At 39.5% G+C, this 22655-nt stretch overlaps 2 protein-coding genes across 6 annotated transcripts in view; one reads left to right on the top strand and one right to left on the bottom strand.

The window, feature by feature from the left end:
• The window catches only part of ARHGAP6 (Rho GTPase activating protein 6), a 183361-nt gene that overhangs the window by 103441 nt on the left and 57265 nt on the right, over positions 1-22655 (top strand). The window lies entirely within an intron of this gene.
• AMELX (amelogenin X-linked) lies at positions 11453-17296 on the bottom strand. The gene is made up of 6 exons (XM_083734627.1): positions 17144-17296; positions 15406-15476; positions 13990-14028; positions 12991-13035; positions 12250-12672; positions 11453-11622 (listed from the first exon to the last, which is right to left on the bottom strand). Exons 2-6 carry the CDS (start codon positions 15466-15468, stop codon positions 11617-11619), a joined length of 576 nt encoding a protein of 191 aa, XP_083590753.1. The 5' UTR covers positions 15469-15476; positions 17144-17296; the 3' UTR covers positions 11453-11616.

Raw genomic sequence — 22655 nt, 5'->3', positions numbered from 1 at the left:
GTAAAATGTGGCTTCAGTTATTATTATTTCCTGTTTTAGCCTTTAAAGCATTAGTAATCACCAAGACTGGCTCAAAACAACTTTTCTTCACCATCCACTCCCCAGCCTCACCCAGCCCCCAAATGAGAACATGCATTGGCAGGAAAATGCATTGTTTAGTTTGTGATAATTTCACAAGAGGACAAAGGAATAAATCCTATAATATTTTCTTCACTGGGCTTTAATTCAAGGCTTCTGTTTAATAGAGAAAGTTGTAGGCTGGGTGATAGCTATGGATTTGTGATTCAGCGTGTGATTCAGTGGTCTTTCATAGTGTTCCATGGTGTCCTCGTTTTCTGTATTGCACTTTTTGGTGTTTGCAAAAATTACAACAGAACTAACTAAGAAAAACATGAGAAAAATTCTGCATACTCTTGTGTTACTGATATTTTTGCCAACCAAGACAGTACAGTTTTAGAGGAAATTCATCTGTGGTTTTGAAATGTAGTTACAAACTGGTTTACCATTAGAAGAGTCAGCTACATGGACTGTAACATGAGAAGATATTGAGTCTTCTTAAGAGCTCCTGAAATTTTATGACTCAAAGATGCTAGTTCATAGGCATCCCTAATATTCTCACCTGGTGATGAAGGGGCTCACTTTGTTTTGCTCGTTCCATGTGATGCACTGCAAAAAGGTCCATAAGAAGGAACCATCTCTGGGTCAGCTTGGTATTGATTGGTGATCAGCAAACGTGCCCTGTGCTTCATGTGTTCAGATTCTATTAGAACCTGCCAATTTTTATTCTGGGAACAGCCTTGAGATCTTATGATGAAGGGCGGGATATAAATTTTAATTAATTAATGCCAGGTCCAGATTGAAACTGTGAATGGCCATTTTTGAATTTTGCATTTCATTGTTTTACATTGTTGTTTCTTTGAAAAAAAATTACATATAAAATGTGTGAGGAGGATGCTGCCATTGAGTGAGTGACTGAGAAATGCTTCAGCCGAGATATTGAGCAGAGGGAACGGGATATAGATAGGTAAGGCAGCCTATAGGACTGTCGTCACCTTTGGATTGCAGGTTGTTGTTGTTTTTTAGTTTTCCTCTCTGTGCGCACAACATATATCTATCAATATGCATACCAGTATATTTGCTATTTTTGTAAAATACTTAAGAGACTGTTTTGGTATTCAGCGGTGAATTAAATTCTCATCTGTCTGGTTGGATAGTAAAGGTATAATTTCAAGAGCTGTTTTCAATGCTAACTTGTTAGGGTTACTTATCTTGTTCCCCTAACTCACTGGATAAGCTGGTTGACTTGACTGAACCTGAAGAACGCTCACTAAAAGTGCCTGGACTTAAGTGACAAGTGGGGTGCTGCAGGTTCTGTCCTTAGAACCATTGTTGTTCAATGTATTGGTAAACAACTTGGATGAAGGAATTGAGGGGATACTCATCAATTTGCAGATGACACCAAACTGGAAGGGGTAGCTAATGCCGCAGAAGACAGAATCGGAATTCAGGAAGCCCTTAACAGGTTAGAGAACAGGGCCTAAACTTACAAAATAAATTTCAGAAGGGACAAGTGTCAGGTACTACATTTAGGCAAGAATAACCAGCTGCACAAATAGAAGGTGGAGGACATATGGATTGGCAATAGTATATGTGAAAAGGATCTAGGGGCCTTAGTAGATCACAAGTTTAACATGCATCAACAGTGTGATGCAGGCGTAAAAAGGGCTAATGCTATTCTAGGCTGCATCAACAGAAATATAGCATCCCGATCAAGGGGAGTAATAGTTGCACTTTAGTCAGCCTTGGTCAGACCACACCTGGAGTACTGTGCCTAGTTCTGGGCACCACAATTTAAGAAGGATATTAATAAGCTGGAATGTCTGCAGAGGAGGGGCATGGAAACCAAGCCTTATGAGGAATGGTTGAGGGTGTTGGGTATGTTTAGCTTGGGAAAGAGGCGACCAAGAGGAGATATGATAGCCATCTTCAAATATCTAAAGGGTTGTCACATGGAAGATAATAAAATCATAGAATTGTAGAGTTGGAAGGAACTCCCAAGGGTCCAGCCTCCTGCAGTGCATGGGGCTCTAACCCATGACCCTGAGAATAAGAGTCTCATGCTCTACCAGCTGAGCTGTCTATGGAGCAAGCTTGTTTTCTCCTGCTCTGGAGGGTAGGACCCAAACTAATGGCTTCAAGAAAGGAGATCCTGACTAAACATTAGGAAGAACTTTCTGACAGTAGGAACTGTTCGACAGTGAAACAGACTTCCTCCGGACCTTATGGACTCTCCTTCTTAGATGTTTTTAAGCAGAGGTTGGATGGCCACCTGTCATGGGTGCTTGAGTTGGGATTCCTCCCTTGCAGGAGGTTGGGCTAGATGACCCTCAGGGTCCAACTCTACAATTCTATGATTAAATTTACTTTGTGACATGTTGCTGAATCCAGGCAGGAGAAGAACCAATGTATAGGTAGCAGTGCAGGCATTCTCCCATCCCCACTTCATGGTGTTTGTGGTCCTTGGATGCTCCCACAAAAAGATGGGGAAAGAGCAGAAACAGAAGGTATTCAAAAATATATCCACCAAAATATTGCAAGATAGTGTTCAGACTTAAGTTACTCCTGAACTCTTGGTTGACCTACCAAAATGTTCATCAAGTTTATGATTTCAGAAAAGAGTGACTTAATTGTGGATTTTGACACTGGGAATTGGGAAAAATTAGTGTCACCTAAATGAGCCAAATTGATGTGTTTTGCTTTTCCTAATGATATTGCCTTTTAAGATGGTTTTATTTGCCTTTTTTAAAACCATAAAGTGTACATTTGCTAATATAACTTTTCACTGCTTTGAGGGAGGCAGCAGTTTGGTTTGGGGCTGCTGCTTTGCTCGGATTTCATTAACTGTTGAAAATGCTGATTTCTTTAAAAGGGGCATTTCAAGTGTTGTGGTACTTTTATCTCTGCAAAGGAAGTCCTTTTTTTAAAAAAAGGAAACTGTTAATGTCTGTACTTCTATTCCTGCCAGTTTCAGTTGAGTCATCTACAGTTGTGAAGCGCATCTCATGACCAGCTGTATATACGAATTTATAAATGGAAAGCAGAACCTGTGGAAAGCCTGCTTTGTTGATGCACAGAAAAGAGAAACTCAATCTCTTCTTTCTTAAACACACACACATTTGTCTTGGCTTATGTTTTGTGTGTTCCCCTTCCTCCATTTATATTAAAAATAAATATTGGCTAATAATACTTACCATTATTATAGCTTTGTTGTACTGTCTGCCCTAAGGTCTCATATTGTTTTAATGTAGAATGTTTACATGTTATTCATTGTAGCTGAATTACTGCAGAATTTGTCTGACATTGTTTATTATTTTTTGTGTTTCTCATTAAAGTATGTTGCTTTGTGTTCTTTGAGAATGTATATTTTCTGTATTGTTTTTACAGATTTTCCTTACGAAAAAGAACATCGGAAAATGTGTTTGGAACCAGTTTCTGTTGTTCTTTTTCTCTCTCTCCCACCCCCGCCAATTTTATGATCTCGCCAATACAGTAAAAAAATTTGAGAATGCAATAACATATTGTGCCATATTAAAAAATTTCAAATAGGCAGCAATCAGCATTGTTTGCATTGCATGGGATGTGATTTTGCAGGATCTACATGTCTTGTTTTTCTTTTTTGAAGGACTCAGTAGCTGTATTTCTCTAGGACACCCAATATTTTCTTGGTTGTAGTCTATTGGAATTGCCTAGTACTGGCAGAACTGGGTTCTCTTTGTGTGTCAGGAGTGTTTTGTTGTTGTTGTTTAGTCGTTTAGTCGTGTCCGACTCTTCGTGACCCCATGGACCAGAGCACGCCAGGCACTTCTGTCTTCCACTGCCTCCCGCAGTTTGGTCAAACTCATGCTGGTAGCTTCAAGAACACTGTCCAGCCATCTTGTCCTCTGTCGTCCCCTTCTCCTTGTGCCCTCCATCTTTCCCAACATCAGTGTCTTTTCCAGGGAGTCTTCTCTTCTCATGAGGTGGCCAAAGTATTGGAGCCTCATCTTCACAATCTGTCCTTCCAGTGAGCACTCAGGGCTGATTTCCTTCAGAATGGATAGGTTTGATCTTCTTGCAGTCCATGGGACTCTCAAGAGTCTCCTCCAGCACCATAATTCAAAAGCATCAATTCTTTGGCGATCAGCCTTCTTTATGGTCCAGCATTCACTTCCATACATCACTACTGGGAAAACCATAGCTTTTACTATAAGGACCTTTGTTGGCAAGGTGATGTCTCTGCTTTTTAAGACGCTGTCTAGGTTTGCCATCGCCTTCCTCCCAAGGAGCAGGCGTCTTTTAATTTCGTGGCTGCTGTCACCATCTGCAGTGATCATGGAGCCCAAGAAAGTAAAATCTCTCACTACCTCCATTTCTTCCCCTTCTATTTGCCAGGAGGTGATGGGACCAGTGGCCATGATCTTCGTTTTTTTGATGTTGAGTTTCAGACTATATTTTGCGCTCTCCTCTTTCACCCTCAATAAAAGGTTCTTTAATTCCTCCTCACTTTCTGCCATCAAGGTTGTGTCATCTGCATATCTGAGGTTGTTGATATTTCTTCCGGCAATCTTAATTCCGGCTAGGGATTCATCCAGCCCAGCCTTTCACATGATGAATTCTGCATATAAGTTAAACAAGCAGGGAGACAATATACAGCCTTGGCCTACTCCTTTCCCAATTTTGAACCAATTAGTTGTTCCATATCCAGTTCTAACTGTAGCTTCTTGTCCCACATAGAGATTTCTCAGGAGACAGATGAGGTGATCAGGCACTTCAGGAGTGTTTGTTCTAGGTTAAAGTTACCAGATTTATTTCAATGAATCCGGGGACACTTTTCAACTTTAGTAGGAATGATAGGATTTAGTCAGGGGACTGATTTGTAAATCTGGGGACTGTCCCTGGGAAACGGGGATGTCTGGTAACCTTATTCTAGATGAAATAGTCAGCTCAGTAGCAGAGAAATTGGTTTGCATGCAAAATGTCCCAGCTTCAACCCCTAACATCTCTAGATAGAGTAAAAAAACCTGGACAGCTACTTCCACTTGTTCCCTTCACCAACAGTGGTGGCTATGTCTTCATACAGGGTTGCATTTGGAAGGAAATCCACCCAGGATCACTTGAAGGGATCTTGTAACAGTGGAACAAAACAATCCTCATATTTCTTCAGGCATGGATGAAGGGTAGGAGTTTTTATGATCACAAGCTGCTGCCAGAGCAAATGATTTACTTGCCAGAAGCAAACTGACAATTACAGCTGTTGATCCATCATTTGTTGACTAGAGTGAAGGTAGATGGTTTTCATCTGTGGATATGTCAGAAAGACGAATAATTGATCTTGGTTTGGTTGTGACATATCATAACACAATTTTCAAGCAAAAGTTTGTTTTACATTTTTATATGATACATTTTGGCATTTATTTGGCATGTCTGGAAAGTGGATGGTGGTGAATTTGAGGAAATAGAAAAAGCCACATCCACTGAAACAGTTCTAGTTGAGGAGAGTAATAGTTTGCAACCCCCCCCCCCCCAATTATTGCTTGCATTATTGTTAGTATTATTATATCCTTTAAGGAGCCATTTTCTATATTGTGACATTTGTAGTTTGTTGTACTATTAATACCAACTGACTTGCATGTAGAACAGAAAATTTAACTAGACTTTACCACTGGTGTTACATCTGATCCCTAATTGTCAGAACACCAGAACCAGCCAAATACATTTTGCTGCATTAGGTGAAGGAAAGAATAGTTTCATTTCCCATTTTAAGTGCGGAAGCCAATAGGGCTGGCAGATAAATCATACTTGAGCACTGACAGGACAGGGTCTTCTGCACTTGGGGGAAGGAAATATGGCAGCTGGCTTGATATACAAAACACCATCACCTTGTTGCTGCTGCCTGCTCCCAGAATCTGTTGTCTGGAATGATAACTTTCCTCTGCACAAGGGCCAGCACTTAATTTCTTAGTTTGCTTTTTAAAATACTGTAAAAAAAATGAACTTACACAATATGATTTGGGACACATATCTCCTCTCGTTTTTAACTAGTAACATATTTGTTTTTAATTGATCGAACTGGGAAAATCACAGAAACAATAGGATTGACTGTTCTTCTTTCATCGTGTTTGTGTATGTGTGAAGTAATTTATAAGTTTAACTCGATTATGTTGCTCTTGTTTTGTTCCTGTCCCTCAAAAAAGTTCTGCTGACTGATCTTGGTACGCCTTCAGAATTGTAAGGAAGTAGTAAAACGTACCTGGCTTCCCTACCACCCCATTATACTTCAGGAAAAGCAAAAATATACTTCGCCTAATGAAGGATACTGTGTTGAATGAAACATTCATATGACAGAGTTATCTTGAAAATTCATTCTTTTATTGGTTTCTAATGCAATGTGTTTCCTGTAGATAGTTTGAGGAAATTCATTGGACAGAGCGTGTGACAAAGTATATATTTGGAGGCCCCTTTCAAATAACTATATCTATACTGAAATGAAGTGTGTCATGTTTTCCTGTGACTGCCCCTCCCCCCCACCCCCCACCCCCCGGTTAGTATATTTAAGTTTCAAACTTTGCTATGCTTTGTTTTCAGTGAAGTAGTGAAGCTCTCTGGGCATCATGCTCCAGTTTGGTCTATTTTAAATAGTTGTAAAGCTTCTCAGATATAAATACAGTACTGTACATTGTTAGAAAGGTTAGATGCTGGTCAAGTGTTTTTTGTCAACTGCTTCGTTTCCTTCACCTCTTCGAGTTTGCCAGGATGGCCCTTAATCAGACATTGGCCAGCTCCAGTTAATTACGACCTAGATCTTTTCCACATTCCAATGAAATCCATCTTGTGTTGCATTTCTCACTTCAAAGGACTTTTGACTGAATGATGATTGCTGATCAGTTTTCAGCAGAGTATGCAGAGAGCTGGACAGAAGGGCTTAAAAAAAAAGTGATTCACTGATTTGGCCTTGCAGTTGTAGGGATGGGTCTGTGTGAATTAGCTGACCTTTGTTCCGTCACTGTGACTGGGGTTATTGTTCTGGTTGAATAGTTAAAATAATGCTACAGTCATTTTCTTCATTTTCTCATACATAAATTCTGGGTCTTATATATTTTTCACCCAATCTATTTCCCCCAATGAAGCTTTATGTTGCTAGGTTTGTCTGTTTAAGTTCAAATGAACTGTGACCCTAACTTGTGTCTCCATCCTTCAGGATACCTGAAGTATTACTTAATTATAATGTATTAAAAACAGATATAAAATGTGGCATTAAGTGTTAAACATGGGCTGCAGGCACAAGAAGATTGGAGACTGTAGTTAAAGAAAACGGGGGCTATCTAGTTAAAGATTGTCAGGTTGGCTGGAACGTTAAGAAAAAATAAAACACTGTATTTCCTTGGAATTCCTTCCCACTAAAATGTGGTGTTGACTAGATTAAATTCTGGGAACACTGTCATATTTTAAACTCCGGAATTAGAATCTGATTTTCCCCCCCACTGGCAAAAGGAGGATTCCTGGCTTATCATCAACTTCTGCTTCCTCATTAATCATATTCTCCCCTTCCCGTTCTCCGATATTACGTGGCTCAGACTGTGATAAACCGTCCTCATAATAAAATCTTTACAACAGTGTACATGTAGCTACTTTTAAAATAATATTTAACTAAAATAAATAATGATTAATTAACTTAATGATTAATTAATTTTTACGGGACGCGGGTGGCACTGTGGTCTAAACCACAGATCCTAGGACTTGCCGATCAGAAGGTTGGCGGTTCGAATCCCCGCGACGGGGTGAGCTCCCGTTGTTCGGTCCCTGTTCCTGCCAACCTAGCAGTTTGAAAGCACTTCAAAGTGCAAGTAGATAAATAGGTACCGCTCCGGTGGGAAGGTAAATGGCATTTCCGTGCGCTGCTCTGGTTCTCCAGAAGCAGCTTAGTCATGCTGGCCACATGACCTGGAAGCTGTACGCCGACTCCCTCAGCCAATAAAGCGAGATGAGCACCGCAGCCCCAGAATCGGTCATGACTGGACCTAATGGTCAGGGGTCCCTTTACTAACTATTTTAAAGCAATATTGCACAGTAATCATAAATTCTGCAACTACAGAGCAGAGATGTGATTTTCAAAAGTATGATATTAGATATGAATTTATAAAAGGTTGAGTGATAAGTTGCAATATTTAAATGTTTGATAACTCACTTTTTCTTGAGTGAAGGCTTCAGAGCAGGTAAAAATCAACTCATTTTTTTGTTTGCCGGAAAAGGGGAGGTGCTATCAGGTTGTTATTGCATGGGCACAGGCAGTGAGAAGGCTTCCAGCCATTGATTCTTAAGCAGGCAGCCAAAGGTTTATTTCTATCCCTATGGATTAGAGTCTCATTCAACTGCCATATCACAGAGGTGTGGACAATGAAGCCTGGTGGTTTGGCCAAGTTGTTGCGGTTTGCTCTATATTCTCACTTGCAAAGATACTGTGGCCACTTAAGCGTTGCAATTGTACAAATATTTAGCACCTTTCTTAAACTGACAAAAGTGTCTTTCTTTGGCTCAGAAGGGGGGGGGGTTCCTGCTGTTAACAGTTACTTCTCTGCTGGGGGAAAGGTTGCGTGGCTCCCACTTATTCTGGTTCTGTCCCCGTCCTCCTCAGCAAACAAACACTTTACGTTGTATCATTCCATCCGTTAAAAATTGCCACAATTTGTAATGTAAGTTCATGCCATGATAACTGTTACATTACACAGAAGTACAGTAATTCCACGAGGATTTCTCCCTGATAAGTATGTACAGGATTGTAGCCAGAATGGATAAGTCTGAAAGGTATCATGCAGAATTCTATATCTTTTTCCAGAATGTGGACTCGGGTGGAGGGTTATTAAGTGGACTAGAACTCAGGAAACCAGGGTTAAAATCAGCCGTGAAGCTCAAGTTGAGACCTTGGATCAGCAACTGTCTGTCAACCTAACCTGTCTCCTTATAGCTTTGCTGTGAGGATAACATGGAGAAAGCGAGACCCATAAATGGCACATTGAGCTCTTTGAAAGAAGGGTAGAATGGATATAAATGAAATATTGCAAATAAAGAACAATAGACTTTTTATTATCTTCAGCTGCCTGTTTCTTAATTTAAATTGCACGAGGCCCTGTTTGGAATCATGGGCCAAACCAGCTGGGACACAACCAGTATATTCAGGCCTACAAACATTGGGTTTTGCATGAAGACCTTCAGTAAATCAGATATATGATTGTCTGCTGGGATAGGCTTCCCCAGGGGTAGGGTGTGCATTCAGGGTGCAATATACTATCCTGTACTACATGTTGGCTCTGCACACTTGAGTTCTTATCTGAAGCATCCCATCCACCATCCTACTTTTGTAATAGCATTTTAAATTTGCCAAAGTGTTTCATAGGGTTTTTTTTAACCCTGTTAAATAGATCACAGTGCAGTTTTAGCAAAACAAGAACAACTCTACTGGGATCTTAAAGACAACTTTATTAAGGTCTAAGCTTTATTGGACTACATTTCATTAGATACTTTCATGGATTGCTAATGGCAATTTGCTAGCATTTAAATAGTTACTGGACTATTGTTTTGTCTCTTACTGTAAGCCATTGCTAATTGCCTACCACTTTGATTTAAAGTCTGCTAAGGTAATATACCCAATATGAAAACAATGAGCCTATGGCAGAGAGGAACAATTTTAAATTAGGTTTCTAGATCATTTGGTGGACTGTTTGGTTTGTTTTTAAGTGTAAATACAGTGGTACCTCGGGTTACAGACACTTCAGGCTACAGGCACTTCAGGTTACAGACTCTGCTAACCAGAAATACTACCTTGGGTTAAGAACTTTGTTTCAGGATGAGAAAAGAAATTGCGTGGCGGCGGTGCTGCAGCAGCGGGAGGCCCCATTAGCTAACGTGATACCTCAGGTTAAGAACAGTTTCGGGTTAAGAACGGACCTCCAGAATGAATTAAGTTCTTAACCCACTGTACAAGACTCTTACCAATTGGTTTAACTGAGAAGAAAAAGGTGTAGGCCAGTCTTCCTTAAACTCGGCCCTCCAGATGTTTTGAGACTACAATTCCTATCATCCCTGACCACTGGTCCTGCTAGCTAGCGATCATGGGAATTGTATGCCAAAAACATTTGGAGGGGCGAGTTTGAGGAAACCTGGTGTAGGCCTTCAAGGAAATAGTTCTGGCCAATGTAAGAGCATATGTATGGTTCTGATAGCTCTACTAAGCTAATGGACTACCATGGCTGCAGACCTACTAAAGTGGTATTGTGGCTGTATGCTAATTAGTGTATCTTGATTGGCTGAATCGCTGAAGATGTTCCTCCTTAACCTGGTTTTTGACACCTGAGGTATATTTTTTAGGACCCACCTTATTTTTATGGTTGTGGGTTGTTTTAAATTGTTTTTCGTGTTGTTTGAACGCTACCTTAGGATGAACAGCATGTCATAAAACTGTTATCATCATGAAATTAGGTGGGGGGGTTCTGCTGTACTGCTGGGGATAAGGAGTTTGCAACATTAATAGTAGAATAAAAGGTTTTCACATGTTTTTGTCTGTCTGGTGGTGGATTAGGGGCCTCCTGGTCACAGCAGTAGTTTTTGGCATTAGATTTGGCTGACTGGTGCAGAGAACACATGGCCAGAGAACATGTGCTTAGTAGAAATAGCTCCAGGTTCTAAATTCAAATGAAAAGATATGAGTATCTGTGGGACACAAAAGAATGTGACTTTGAGATTTTGAAAACACTTAAAAAAATGTGCTTGACATTCGACTTCATAGGACAGCGCCCTGGTTTTCCTTGATGGGTCAACCTCCACTGACTTTGCCTCATATTTTTTGAGCACTATTTGTAGTTGATCTCAAGTGAACATTGGTAAATAGACATTTTCACGTAGACTTTGTTCTCTGGCATTATTTTGGCATTCTCTTGTTGTGGTTCGTTTATATGTGTGTGTCGATGTGACTCCATTTTGATTTGGTAATGTTGTTTGTGTATCATGACTCTTGAGGTTTTTTTCCCCTTGATTTTGTTTTCGTTTGAGGGGTCTCTTTAGTTGCACTTTTTAATTCATGTTAAAACTATGTTTTCTGTTTGGCACGCAGCATACAGCATGTCCATATTGTAACTATTTAGTTCTTGAAGTGGTAGGTTGTGTTAGTGCTTCATTTCGGAGCTTGTAATTAATCTTTTGAAACTGAAGGCAAGCTTAGGAGAACTATCACATGGAGGCTTGAGCCTCAGTGTGACTCATCTATGGGACTGGTTCTTTGTGTGTGCATATTTTAAATAAAGACATGCAAATGAATGATCTGTGATATTTTTACTGTTCGATAGATGCTGTTTTAATTTCCTTTTAATGGCTCAATTGACTGAAGTACTTTTTAAAGAAAAAGTCAGAATTCTATTAGTACTGATTTAAAACAGGTTTTATTATTTACTACTTTGTGTTTGTTTGCTTTCTAGCTACAGTATTCTCTAAGAATTTGGATTAATATCACTGCAGTAGAACGATGGGTTTTTGAAAGCAAGTGAAGGTGCCTAAAATACTCTTCATTATTCTGGTTTCCTGGCCCCTTTAATCCTGAAAGAGAAGGGAGAAAAGAACTAAAATTAAAACCAGTATCTGAACAGAAATATTACCATGGTTATTGTTTCATTCAATGAAAAAACAACAACAAAAACTTTACTACCCAAATAAATACTATTTTAACAATAAAACAATCTATTTGATTTTTAGTTAAGAGGCATAGGGCTTTTAGTTCCAAACTGGCAACCTTTGTTTACATATTTATACAGAGGCAAAGTCTTGGAAACAAGCTGCAATTTCATGCAATTTCAAAGATATAGGCAGAGTTGTGGCTTGAAGGTGAGTCATTTTCATCTGAAATATGTATTAAGTGATATTTGCCTAGGAGTGGGAAGGACTATTTGAGTTGATATGGCAAATAGTACTACTATAATATTTTTGTTTTTTTTTTGTAATTTGTAATGGTTCATATGAGATTATTGCTCGTCAGCTTAATTTGAAACTGGCTCCACGTCAGCTTAATTTGAAAGATGTGAAACAGCCAATATGGCTTTTCCTGGACCATCTCACGTCTTCTTTTTTTAAAATTCTGATCATCAAAATAAATATAAATATTTTTAAAATGATACCTTTTTGGTTGATGTATGTATGAAATGTAATGCTATTGCAATGATTTCTTACCACTTCCTCTTGCTTGGTCTTGTCAGCTGGTGGCCATGATTCAAGGGGTGTATCTGGTATCATTGGAGGCATTGGGTACATTGGCTGGTTTGGATTCCCTGGGTGCTGAGGGTGCATTGGCTGATTTGGACTGCTTGGTGGCAGTTGGTGCATTGGGTGCTCTCCTCCATGTGGTTGAAGCGGGTGATGGACTGGTCCCACATGACTTGGTTGATACTGTGGCATGATTGTGTTTTGCCCAGTCATCGGCACGTACGGGCTATGACCATGACCAGGTTGCGGCATTTGTGGGTTTGGATGTGGAAACGGCTGCTGCTGTGGCTGCATTTGATGGAGGTGCATTGGATAATGAGATTGGTGCACCACTGGCCCGGCATGGTGGTGCATCCATCCTCCCATGGGCTCAAAGCCATAATGTGGATACTACGGAAACAAATATTAAAGATTTATTAGAAGATTTATATAATATTGATTACTTAAAATAAGTGAAAAGGTCAAAGTGGCAGCTGATTAAAGGTATCCATGGGCAACAAAAAATTTTTAGAAGCACTCTATTGGGACAAACAATGTTGCTGGACTTACTACTACTTTCTTACTGTTGGCCATGCCAGCTGTTGCCATGTTGGCTTTTCTGTATCACTTCCAGTAAAGCCTGTTTTAAATAATCTGGACACACCTGACCTTCTGAAATCTTGGCTTGAGAAATCAGTTCATAGGTTGCATATGTTATAGATGCCATACCTGGGGTCCCATTAGTTTCTGGTACCACTTTAAAGGTGTCATCACCTTGAAGATACAAATAAAGAGAAACATTTCTAAATAGCAAACAAACATTTCCCAAGGATTATTTTATTTAAATTGTTGAGAAAGGATAGAATTCAATCTCGTGCTCTTCCAGTTGTTTGATCTGGGCAAGCATTGCCGCTTGTCAGAACAAACAAGCCCTTTCTGTTCCTTGTTCTGGGGGTCCTCCTAGCCCCTAGAACCAATTTTGGTGATGGGGGGCAGTAACATGCAAAGGGAGGGAGCCCCATTGCGCAAGCAGAAGCCCTTGTACAGGGCTTCCACTAACATGGCTGCTTAGGTGAATCCTGCACTTAGTGTTCCAAGTTAACAGGCCATGATAATAATGTTTTGTTCATTCGGAAGATCTCGTGCAGGCACCCCAACCCCACCTTTCCTAGGTCTTTCTTAAATAAATAAACTTCTGTGCTATGAAATCACACCACACATTAAATATCCAATGAATTATGTAAAATCAGTATCCCCAGATGTATTATCCTTTGATCCCAAATGTTAGGTTCCGTTTTGACTTGATTGCATATTTCCATTTCAAGTAAGACTGGGCCTTACTTGCTTTGGGGGTTTTCCCGTTGAATGCAAGTAAAAATTAGATTGTTAAGTATTTGGTTTTATTGATCATTTCGATTAGTGGTGCACTTGTCTGTAGGAACAATACAGTTGCATTACGAATTCCGTTTCCATCACATTTAATTTCTCTTCTAGTATATCAGTGTAGGTTTAGTCACCTTAATTTAGCAGTGAAAGCAGTGTATTTTGTATTTAATCACATCACCTGACAAACTAGACTACTAAACAAATTCACTTCCCCCCTGCTGATTAATAGTGAATATGTTTTGTTCATGCTGTCATATCTAGTGATACAAGTCCTGAAGTGATCTACTTTGTTTTTAATTTACACACAAAGAACATGAATGAAAAACATTTAAAAGGCTGTACCTCGTAACTGAAATTGATATAGCCAGGATGTTGTGGCAACTGTGGAAAAGTTTTAAAAAAATAAATCACATATTTGCATTTGGAGATAACTTCAGTTCATTAATTCTTCCCAGTAAATGTTTCAACTACGACTTTGGATGAAGGGTTAGCTTGAGATACTTGCATAGTTCATAGTTTGACATAGGCCAGTTGACATACTACTTTTTTTTCAAGTGTACATCTAAGAAGATTTAAATGTACACTTGAAAATGTAAATTTATGAACAAGCAGAAATACATGTGTTTTTTCCAGTAGCATATAAATTACATAAACACTTATTAGGAGGCCAGAATTGCCTGTAATCCCCTTTTCGGTTTGTTTCCACACTGGCAAACTTGCACTGTTACTTCACAATAAGTGAATAGGTCTTTAATGACTGAGCTATTTCCTGAAGGCATGTTTTAACACACTATCTAGATAACTTCAATCATCTAGTATAAAATGCTACATGTTTTTCTTTACCGAGCAAGATTCTCATGCAGTAGAAGTGCAAAAAGCCTCTCATCTTCACCTGTTGCTAACTGTTAAGTCTTGGGTATATATCTTTCCTGACATATATACATACATACTTTACACATTTGCTAAAATCTTCTCCATGCATATGCTACTGCCTCCTGTTGTGTCCATAAAGCACTTTTGAATATAGGAAGAGAAAATGAATACAGTATTTGCTAGGGCTGGTATACCTATGTTGCTTTCCCCACCAGCCATCATTTATGACTGCATTTCAGACCTTTTCATAACAATTTTTTTAAGGTTGCAGCTGTACTGAGTAACTACAGTACTTGGTATACTACATTATCCTTGTTATAATAATATTATCTGTATTGCTTTTAAATATTTTTACATTGGTGTACACTGTCTTGGTGTGTTGTAACAGGGTAGTATACAAATCATTTTAACAACAACAACTACTATTGTAAAAAAAAACCATTGGTTTTAATTTGAGATAACTCATCAATGGGTTATGGTAGTACAGGCTTCCTCAACCTTGGCCCTCCAAATGTTTTGAGACTACAATTCCCATCATCCCCGACCACTGGTCCTGCTAGCTAGGGATCATGGGAGTTGTAGGCAAAAAACATCTGGAGGGCCAAGGTTGAGGAAGCCTGTGGTAATATATGTTAAGCCTTAATTTTCTTCATAGGTATGTGGTAAATCAGGGTTTCCCAAACTTGGGTCTCCAGCTGGTTTTGTACTACCACTCCCATCATCCCTAACAAGCAGGAGCAGTGTTTAGGGATGATGGGAATTATAGTCCAAAAACAGCTGGAGGCCCAAGTTTGGGAAACTCTGCTGTGAATGTTCACCTGTCTTTTAGCTCTGATTTCAATTAGTGAAGAATTAAGTTACTTGAAATTAGCAATTAGCACTTACTGGAATAGCAAATGTAGTGCTTAAGAGGCACATAACAATAGTCCAGCCCTCCATTTTCCTCATGGCAGGTCCTGCAATATACAACATGCAAGAGAAAAGTTTCCACACACTCACCGTTTATAGGTCAAGCCGAAGTATACAACCATATATAATTAATGTTGCTATGTCTCATCTGTTCTTTGTTAAAACAACTTTTAAAATGTAAGGTGAGCTGTACTGTCTCTGTTGGATGTTAATGGCTTTGGGAGGAATGCAGTCAAAGTCTATTTTACACCAGAGAGGAAAACGTAGTTCTCTCCACTGAAACTAATACAGCTGAATGGCAACAATGTCTTCATGGATTTTAACCTCCTGTGAAGAGCATAAATTTACCTATCGTCTTCCACATCCTAAAATTTACAGCATGTTATTAATCTGCAGCTTTGGCCATCTTGACCTTGGATTAACATTATAGAGATTATTTGCATGTCAAGGAAGCATGCACAGATTGCTCAGAAGCTCCCCATTCTTTTTTCTCCCTGCTAATCCTTTGTTGCACCAGGAAAGAAGCAAACCATGCTGGCTGTATGCTAACCAGCACTTATGGTTTGTTTCCTCCAAATAAATCACAGCAAGGAAACCAGGATTTGTTTGCACTTAATGCAAAGCTAGCCTCTTGTTCTTTTCCTTCTCAGTATGGCGAAGGATTAGAAAGGAGTAGAACATATCAGAGATTTTTGGTAGTTCACTTTAAACCATAGTGCAAACTAAACTATGGGTTAATGAGACATGCAAACTGGTCCACAATTTGATATTTGATAATTTATTGCATACCCTTAGGGGTACATTGATAGAGCTATTTTTTTCAATTATACAGTACAATGGGAAAATAATGTAGTAGTATGGATGTTTTAATTATTTGATGTTATAAATTAACAGTTTTAGTAGATTAAAACTTATAGTTCATTTAAGCAATGAAGATGGAAAAAGCAAATATGTCCTCCTCTGTCCCATATTTGGTGAAAAAAGAACCTAAAAATGACATTTTTTGCATTATACGCACATAAAGCTGACACGGCTCCATTTAAATAAAAAAGCAGTGCATCTATCAAATGTGTTTTTCTATAATACCAATAAGCCTTAACATTGAATAAATATTTCATATTCCCCAGTGGAAAGTGAGTGAAATATAGCTTTTCGTACAATAGAAGTGTTAGCTGACCAGATTGTCAAATTGCTTTCTTACTTAAGAGTTTCCACCAATTCAAATCTCTCAAAAAGGCATCTTCTGTACATTATTTAATTCATCAGTTAATTGACAGCTTAATAGCCCAATAGCTAATTAAAGAAAAACAATCAGTTAACAGGTTAATGGAAAGAATAAAAAAATCTGAGAGCAAGGCTGTAGCAGAGCAACTTTTAATTAAGTTCTAAAGATGAATGCTGGCATTACAGGAAATAAGATAATGCACAGAAGATATTGAATGTTCACTATTAAAGTCTTTATTTCAAACTTTTTGAATATAAGGACACTAAGGGAAAATTTAGAACTTGCACACTCTGCCCACTTAAATCTCCACCCCGTCCTTTTTTGGGAACAATGTTCCCAAAGAGAACAATGCAGAAATTGCACCCCAAAAAAGCTTTCACATAAGCAATATGCATATTATTAGGAATGAAGCTTCTATTCTGTGTCTTTAAAATCTCAGTGGATAAAGAGAAACGATAAATAAACTGTTGACATAATGAATAAGTTTACCTCTTGGAAGTGCTTCTTGAATCTTGCTCTGTGTGTTGCTCCAGTAGTCTTGGTAGCTTAAGGACTTTACTTAACTTCAGCTCATATTTAAACAGTTTTCACACCTCTGACAGCCAATGAACATTTAGCTTTTTTTGTAAAAAAAAAAAACCAATAAAAAAACCTGCTGCATCATGTGTTTTCAGACATCAAATCACGCCCAGAACTGAGTATTATGATTAGAGTGTGCAGTCTTTTATTATGTTTGCATGGCTTGATAAAACATATTCTTTTGCAACTTCTAATTCTCTATGGTTCTTGTGTTGGGTTCAGTTTCTAATCTGCAGTTCTGCCTGACTTCAGTGATAATTTGACCCTTTTGTACAAATTCCCATACAGTTCATTTTAAAATCGAGTTCTGTTATGGTGTATGCAAGGCAGAGGAACCTACACACCCAATCCCTGACATTGCTTGTGCCAGCCAGGACGAAAACCAGGTGAGGTGGCTTTTCCCAGTGTTGTCATGTCATGTCCCACCCCGCTTCCAAATAGTTTTTATGGGGGGGGGGGAGAGATTAACTATACCAGCTTCAGGGTAGGCACAGACTTCCTCACGTATTATTATTAGTATTATTATTATCTCAATCTATTACCCATACTTCAGCATCAGGTCCTAGGGTAGGTTAAAACAGTTTAAAAATCAATATTAAAAACAGTTTAAATTACAGGTTTCCTCAACCTCGGCCCTCCAGATGTTTTGAGACTACAATTCCCATCATCCCTGACCACTGGTCCTGCTAGCTAGGGATAATGGGAGTTGTAGGCCAAAAACATCTGGAGGGCTGAGGTTGAGGAAGCCTTGCTTAAAATAAACTACAGCCATGGGAATAGGAATTTAGAAGCATTCTGGGGATGTATTGGAAGAAGGTCTCCCTCAGTCATACCCCACTGTTCTCCTTTTTCTCTCTTGCACTGTTGGAACATCAACATATAGAAAAGCATTTGAACAGTCTTTTGCTTTTTAACCTCCCTGTTTAGCCCTCCTTTTCTTCTCTAGACTCCATATCATGCAGTCTTCTTTCTCCATGCCATCCATTACTCGCCCATTTTATCTTTCCCATGTCCCTGTGGCTCCCTCTTTCATCTCTCCAACTCATAGTGCACCGTGGCTATTTTCTCTCTGCACTTCTGCAGGGCTCTCTGAACCCCAGTCTTCCCATTTCCCACTGTCTTCTTTCAATTTCCTTCATTCTGGACACTTTTTGTTCTCTCCCCATATTTCTGCTTCTCTTGGTTGAATATTGTAGCAACATGTCATGGGGCTTATGCTTTCCCAACAATTCATGGACTACAAAAGCCTGCGGTGCAGGAGAACCATGCAGTTTGGGGGTTTTGAAGACTCTGAGGTGGGAAAAAGAAGCCAAGTCCTTCACATATATCAGAATCTAGTGGGAATTGGTAATGATAAAGGCACTTTCCTAATTTTGACAGAGTTTGGGCTTAGCTGTTCCCATAAAGATCTGGGCGGACTCCACATACAGTCGTACCTTGGAAATCGAACAGAATCCATTCTAGAAATCCATTCAACTTTCAAAAAGTTGAAAAACCAAATTGCGGGTTCTGATTGGCTGCAGGAAGCTCCTGCAACCAATCAGAAGTCGCAGAAGCCCCATCAGACGTTCGGGTTCCAAAAGAATGTTTGCAAACTGAAACAATCACTTGTTGTAGCGTTCGGGAGCCAAAACGTCCAAGTTCCAGGGCGTTCGACAACCAAGGTATGACTGTAATAGGTATATTCCGTATATTCCAGTTTGTTGCAAATAGAGAGGCGTTTGTGATCTATCTTTAGGCCTTAACTTGTGTCCTGGTGTAAAATAACGCACACAAACAAACTATTAAGGAAAGGGAGGAGAATAGATGCATTGTATTACACATATCTAACATTTTGTAACTTTACATTTCATCTATAGTCCTTGCGCGCGTGCACGCGCACACACACACACACACGCACGCACGGAATCAGAAAACTGGTTATGAACTGCGTATTGCGGGATTGTGTTGCTTTTTGGGAAGCTGCCAACATCCATATGTTTACTTGTTTACAATAAATGATACAGCTATACATTTTGGTTTCCTTTTCACAGAAATAACGAAAGCTATATGCCAGTGTTTAGTCCCCGCCCCACTTTAAAACAAGTACCAGTAAAGCTAGCAACTCTAGCCAAATTATCTGTTTAGTTTATAATTTGAAGGAGTTAAAAGAATTTGGTAATTAGATGTCGGGAAAACTTCCTTGACTAAGCGAGAATGATGTGTGTGAATAGCATTTACGGCAGAAGATGAATAGCTATGGTAAAAACAGAGTGAAAATTGTTTGTCTGTCCAATCAGCAAAAAAATCCTCTTGTATTAATAGAAGAGGGAGAAAAAAGAAAAGAAAAGAAATAAATCTTGTGTATTCATAGTAAGTCACCCCAGAAGATACAAATATTTAGTGGGAACCCATTTGTTTCTTCAAGATAATGAATAATAGAATCATATAACTGCCGAATTGGAAAGGACCCATCTAGTACAACCCCCTGCAATGCAGGAATCTCAACTAAAGCATCCATTATTGTGAAATTATTATGAAATGATTTGCAACAGTTAATATCAAAAGTACTATAACTGAGCTGTTGTGATGTCTTCCAGAAAAGCTTAGCAATAGCAATATAGGGTAAATTTAACTGCAAGGCTGCCTAGAAACTTCGCACCAAATCCCAGGATGGAGCAGAAAGTATGTTGGTGCTGTCCATGCAGAATTCTGGGTCAATATAGTTAGTGTTCACATTGGCACCAGCTTTCATCTCCGGGAGCAAACTATTGTTTCATTGGCTTTCAGCCTAACTTTTCACTTTGTGAACAGAAGGAGCTTTGGTTCATGAAAGGTGAGTTTTGCTTGTGGAAGGTTACCCCCTTCCCCCCATGAGTAGAACTAAAAGTTGGGATCCAAGCCACTGATTCCTAAAAATAGGAAGGCATATTTAAAAACAATATGTAAGGGTAACAGTTTCCAGGAGCCCTTACAGCTGTCTTTTTCTGATGAGGAACAGCTGCCTGGAGTCTTTTCTCCCTAAGTTTCAACTGCCCAGTAAGTATTTATTATATTTTGAAGACATAGAAGACATATAGCGTGCACACACACACACACATACATTATGATTTGCGATATATCACCATGCTGAATATTATGAAATCATTACCATGGTGTGGACTTCAAACTGATTTTGGACAATGTATCAATACATTGCCCAGCCCTAGCCTACATCTCAATAAAACTTTATTTATTAAAAAAAAGAAGCTCATGAATTTGAATGGGTTACCAGGAAGAAAAGGTGTTTAAGCCAAATTGACATTAGTTCAACAGTTTCTGCTTTGGTTATTGTAGCTACAAACTGATGTGCTTTGAAAGCCATTTCTTTTTTGCAGTCTAGAATCCTAATCCTTTTTTCTGCATCTTTTCCAACTTTGCAGTATCCTTTCTGAGGTTTGGCAACCAGAATGGTACACAGTATTTGTATAACGGCATGGTGATTGCGGCATTTTTATTTTCAATTAATTCCTTTCCTAATGATCCCTAGCAAGGAATTTGCCTTTTTCACAGCTGCCACACACTGGGTTGACATCTTCATTGATCTTCATTCACCACTCATCCCTGGTCAGTCACCACCAGTACAGAACCCAGGCGTGTGTATGTCAGATTAATTGGCAGTTTGCTATCTTCTTTGTTGTGTGACTGTTTGTACATATATACAGGTGCACTTTTAGAACAGTGCTCTGCAGACAGTAGCAAGAGATCACGAACAATTACTGTACCAAGCTTAGCCCAGTCCAATCTTTGTCTTCTTAGAAGCAAGTCTTTTGCTTTACTAGGGCCTGGTTCCACTGCAGCCGCAATGCAGCCTAACTGTTTCTAGATTTTTTTTACACCTTCATGAAAAGAATTGAAGATTACTACTTCCATCAGATTAGCAGTTTCTCTCTCATCAGCTCATGGTTGGAAAACTGGTTGAATCTGGTGTTATGGTTGTAGAGGCTGCCTCTTCATTATCCGCTACCCAGGAAGAAAGTGAGCCAAGATTTAAAAGCAGTCAAGTCCTACCCCAGACTACAAGAATGTTGCTTGGACCAGACCTGTGTAACTTTCTAGCTACACCCACACACCCTTACACACAATGGGGGGTCCCACAAAAGAAAAGATAGAAACTCAACAGCCAGGGCAGAAAGAGAGGAGAAAAGAGGTTCGAGTTGGGTTTTGCAATGAGTAGTGGATTTCAGGAATGGAAAGGAAAGAAAACAGAAATTTGGGATCAGCCAGGAAGAACAAGAGAGGAAAGATTATTGCTGATAGGAAAATCAGCACTGTGCTTCAGCTGGGGGGGGGGGAGAAGGGGAGGAAGGGATATGGCACAGCAAGAGATGGGAAGAAAGGATGGGAACCAAGCTGAGGACTGCTTCAATGATCTAGTAACAACCATGGGAAGGCAGGGAGGACAGGCAGGTCAGGGAGCCTTAAAAAATACCACTTGGAGATAAATTGGGCAGAGCAGAGAATGCTGCTCTTAACAGGATGATTCTTGTCGTGCTGCCTGTGCTAATAGCTTAGCAATGAGCCATGTGCAGATAACCAGTGCTATGGCGCAGTGAAGGAAGGATGATTGGTGAAGGCACGATAGATATTGGAGCCTGTTCACTAAGTCCTTAAAGCCGCAGCTTCCCATTTTAAATTTTGCACCTTTGATCTCCAGCATGGAGGCAGAGCTGGAAGAATATTGGAGACGTTAGGACTGGGGTCCCTGTGTGGGAGAAGGTTGAAGGGGAAAGCTCTTCTTAGTACCGGTTCTGAACCTAGGAAAAAATATGGTTTTGACTTGAATGGTTAAGAGGAAGAGACTATAGCGCTGAAAGTGTGAGATAAACATGTGCATTTTTCTTCTTTTCTTTACGTCTGTGGCAAATGGGAACTTGGGGATAGGGCAAAAAGGAGCACTTCTGAGTGTGACATACCGTGGCATTGCAGGAAATACTGGGTCAAGTGGTGTTGGACAGGGACATTTATTTGCAGGAGGCTCTGATCCAATCTCAGATTCGTTGTCTTGAGTAAATCACTTGTCTTAATCTAGTCCAGCACTCTGTTTTCCACACTGGCAATCCAAATATCTTTGCAAAATTTAAGTGAAGGCGAATGCATTAATCTTCTCCATATTTTATGGCCTTAGTAAATTCAAACAAGTAGCGTTTTGTCCATGATATCTGGTATTCAGAGAGATGCAGCTGAACACAGTGTTTCCTTGTAGCTATGACAGCTGTTAGAAACCCTTTCATGGTGTGTGTGGAGTGGAGCAGCTTTGTTGGAAAAGGGTAAGGGAGGCCTGATGGGAGAAGTGGGAAATGTAGGCCAAAACTGTGGCTTTGGAGGTTGCAGTATTCTATGTAGGGAAAGGGTTAATAGGAAAACCACACAAATTTGCAAAACAAAATGATGTGCTAGTTTG

This window comes from Podarcis gaigeae (assembly GCF_964106915.1).
Source record: "Podarcis gaigeae genome assembly, chromosome: 4".
In the NCBI taxonomy this organism is placed as follows: domain Eukaryota; kingdom Metazoa; phylum Chordata; class Lepidosauria; order Squamata; family Lacertidae; genus Podarcis; species Podarcis gaigeae.
The sequence above is the reverse complement of the archived record's forward strand: the minus strand, read 5'-3'. Positions and strand labels throughout refer to the sequence as shown.

Coding starts and splice junctions, on each gene's coding strand:
- AMELX (XM_083734627.1), bottom strand. CDS start 15,468: ATGAGGAAAATGGAGGGCTGGACTATTGTTATGTGCCTCTTAAGCACT. Junction 14,029..15,405: donor GCACTACATTTGCTATTCCA/GTAAGTGCTAAT, acceptor ACTTTTCCACAG/TTGCCACAACATCCTGGCTA. Junction 13,036..13,989: donor ATATCAATTTCAGTTACGAG/GTACAGCCTTTT, acceptor TGTATCTTCAAG/GTGATGACACCTTTAAAGTG.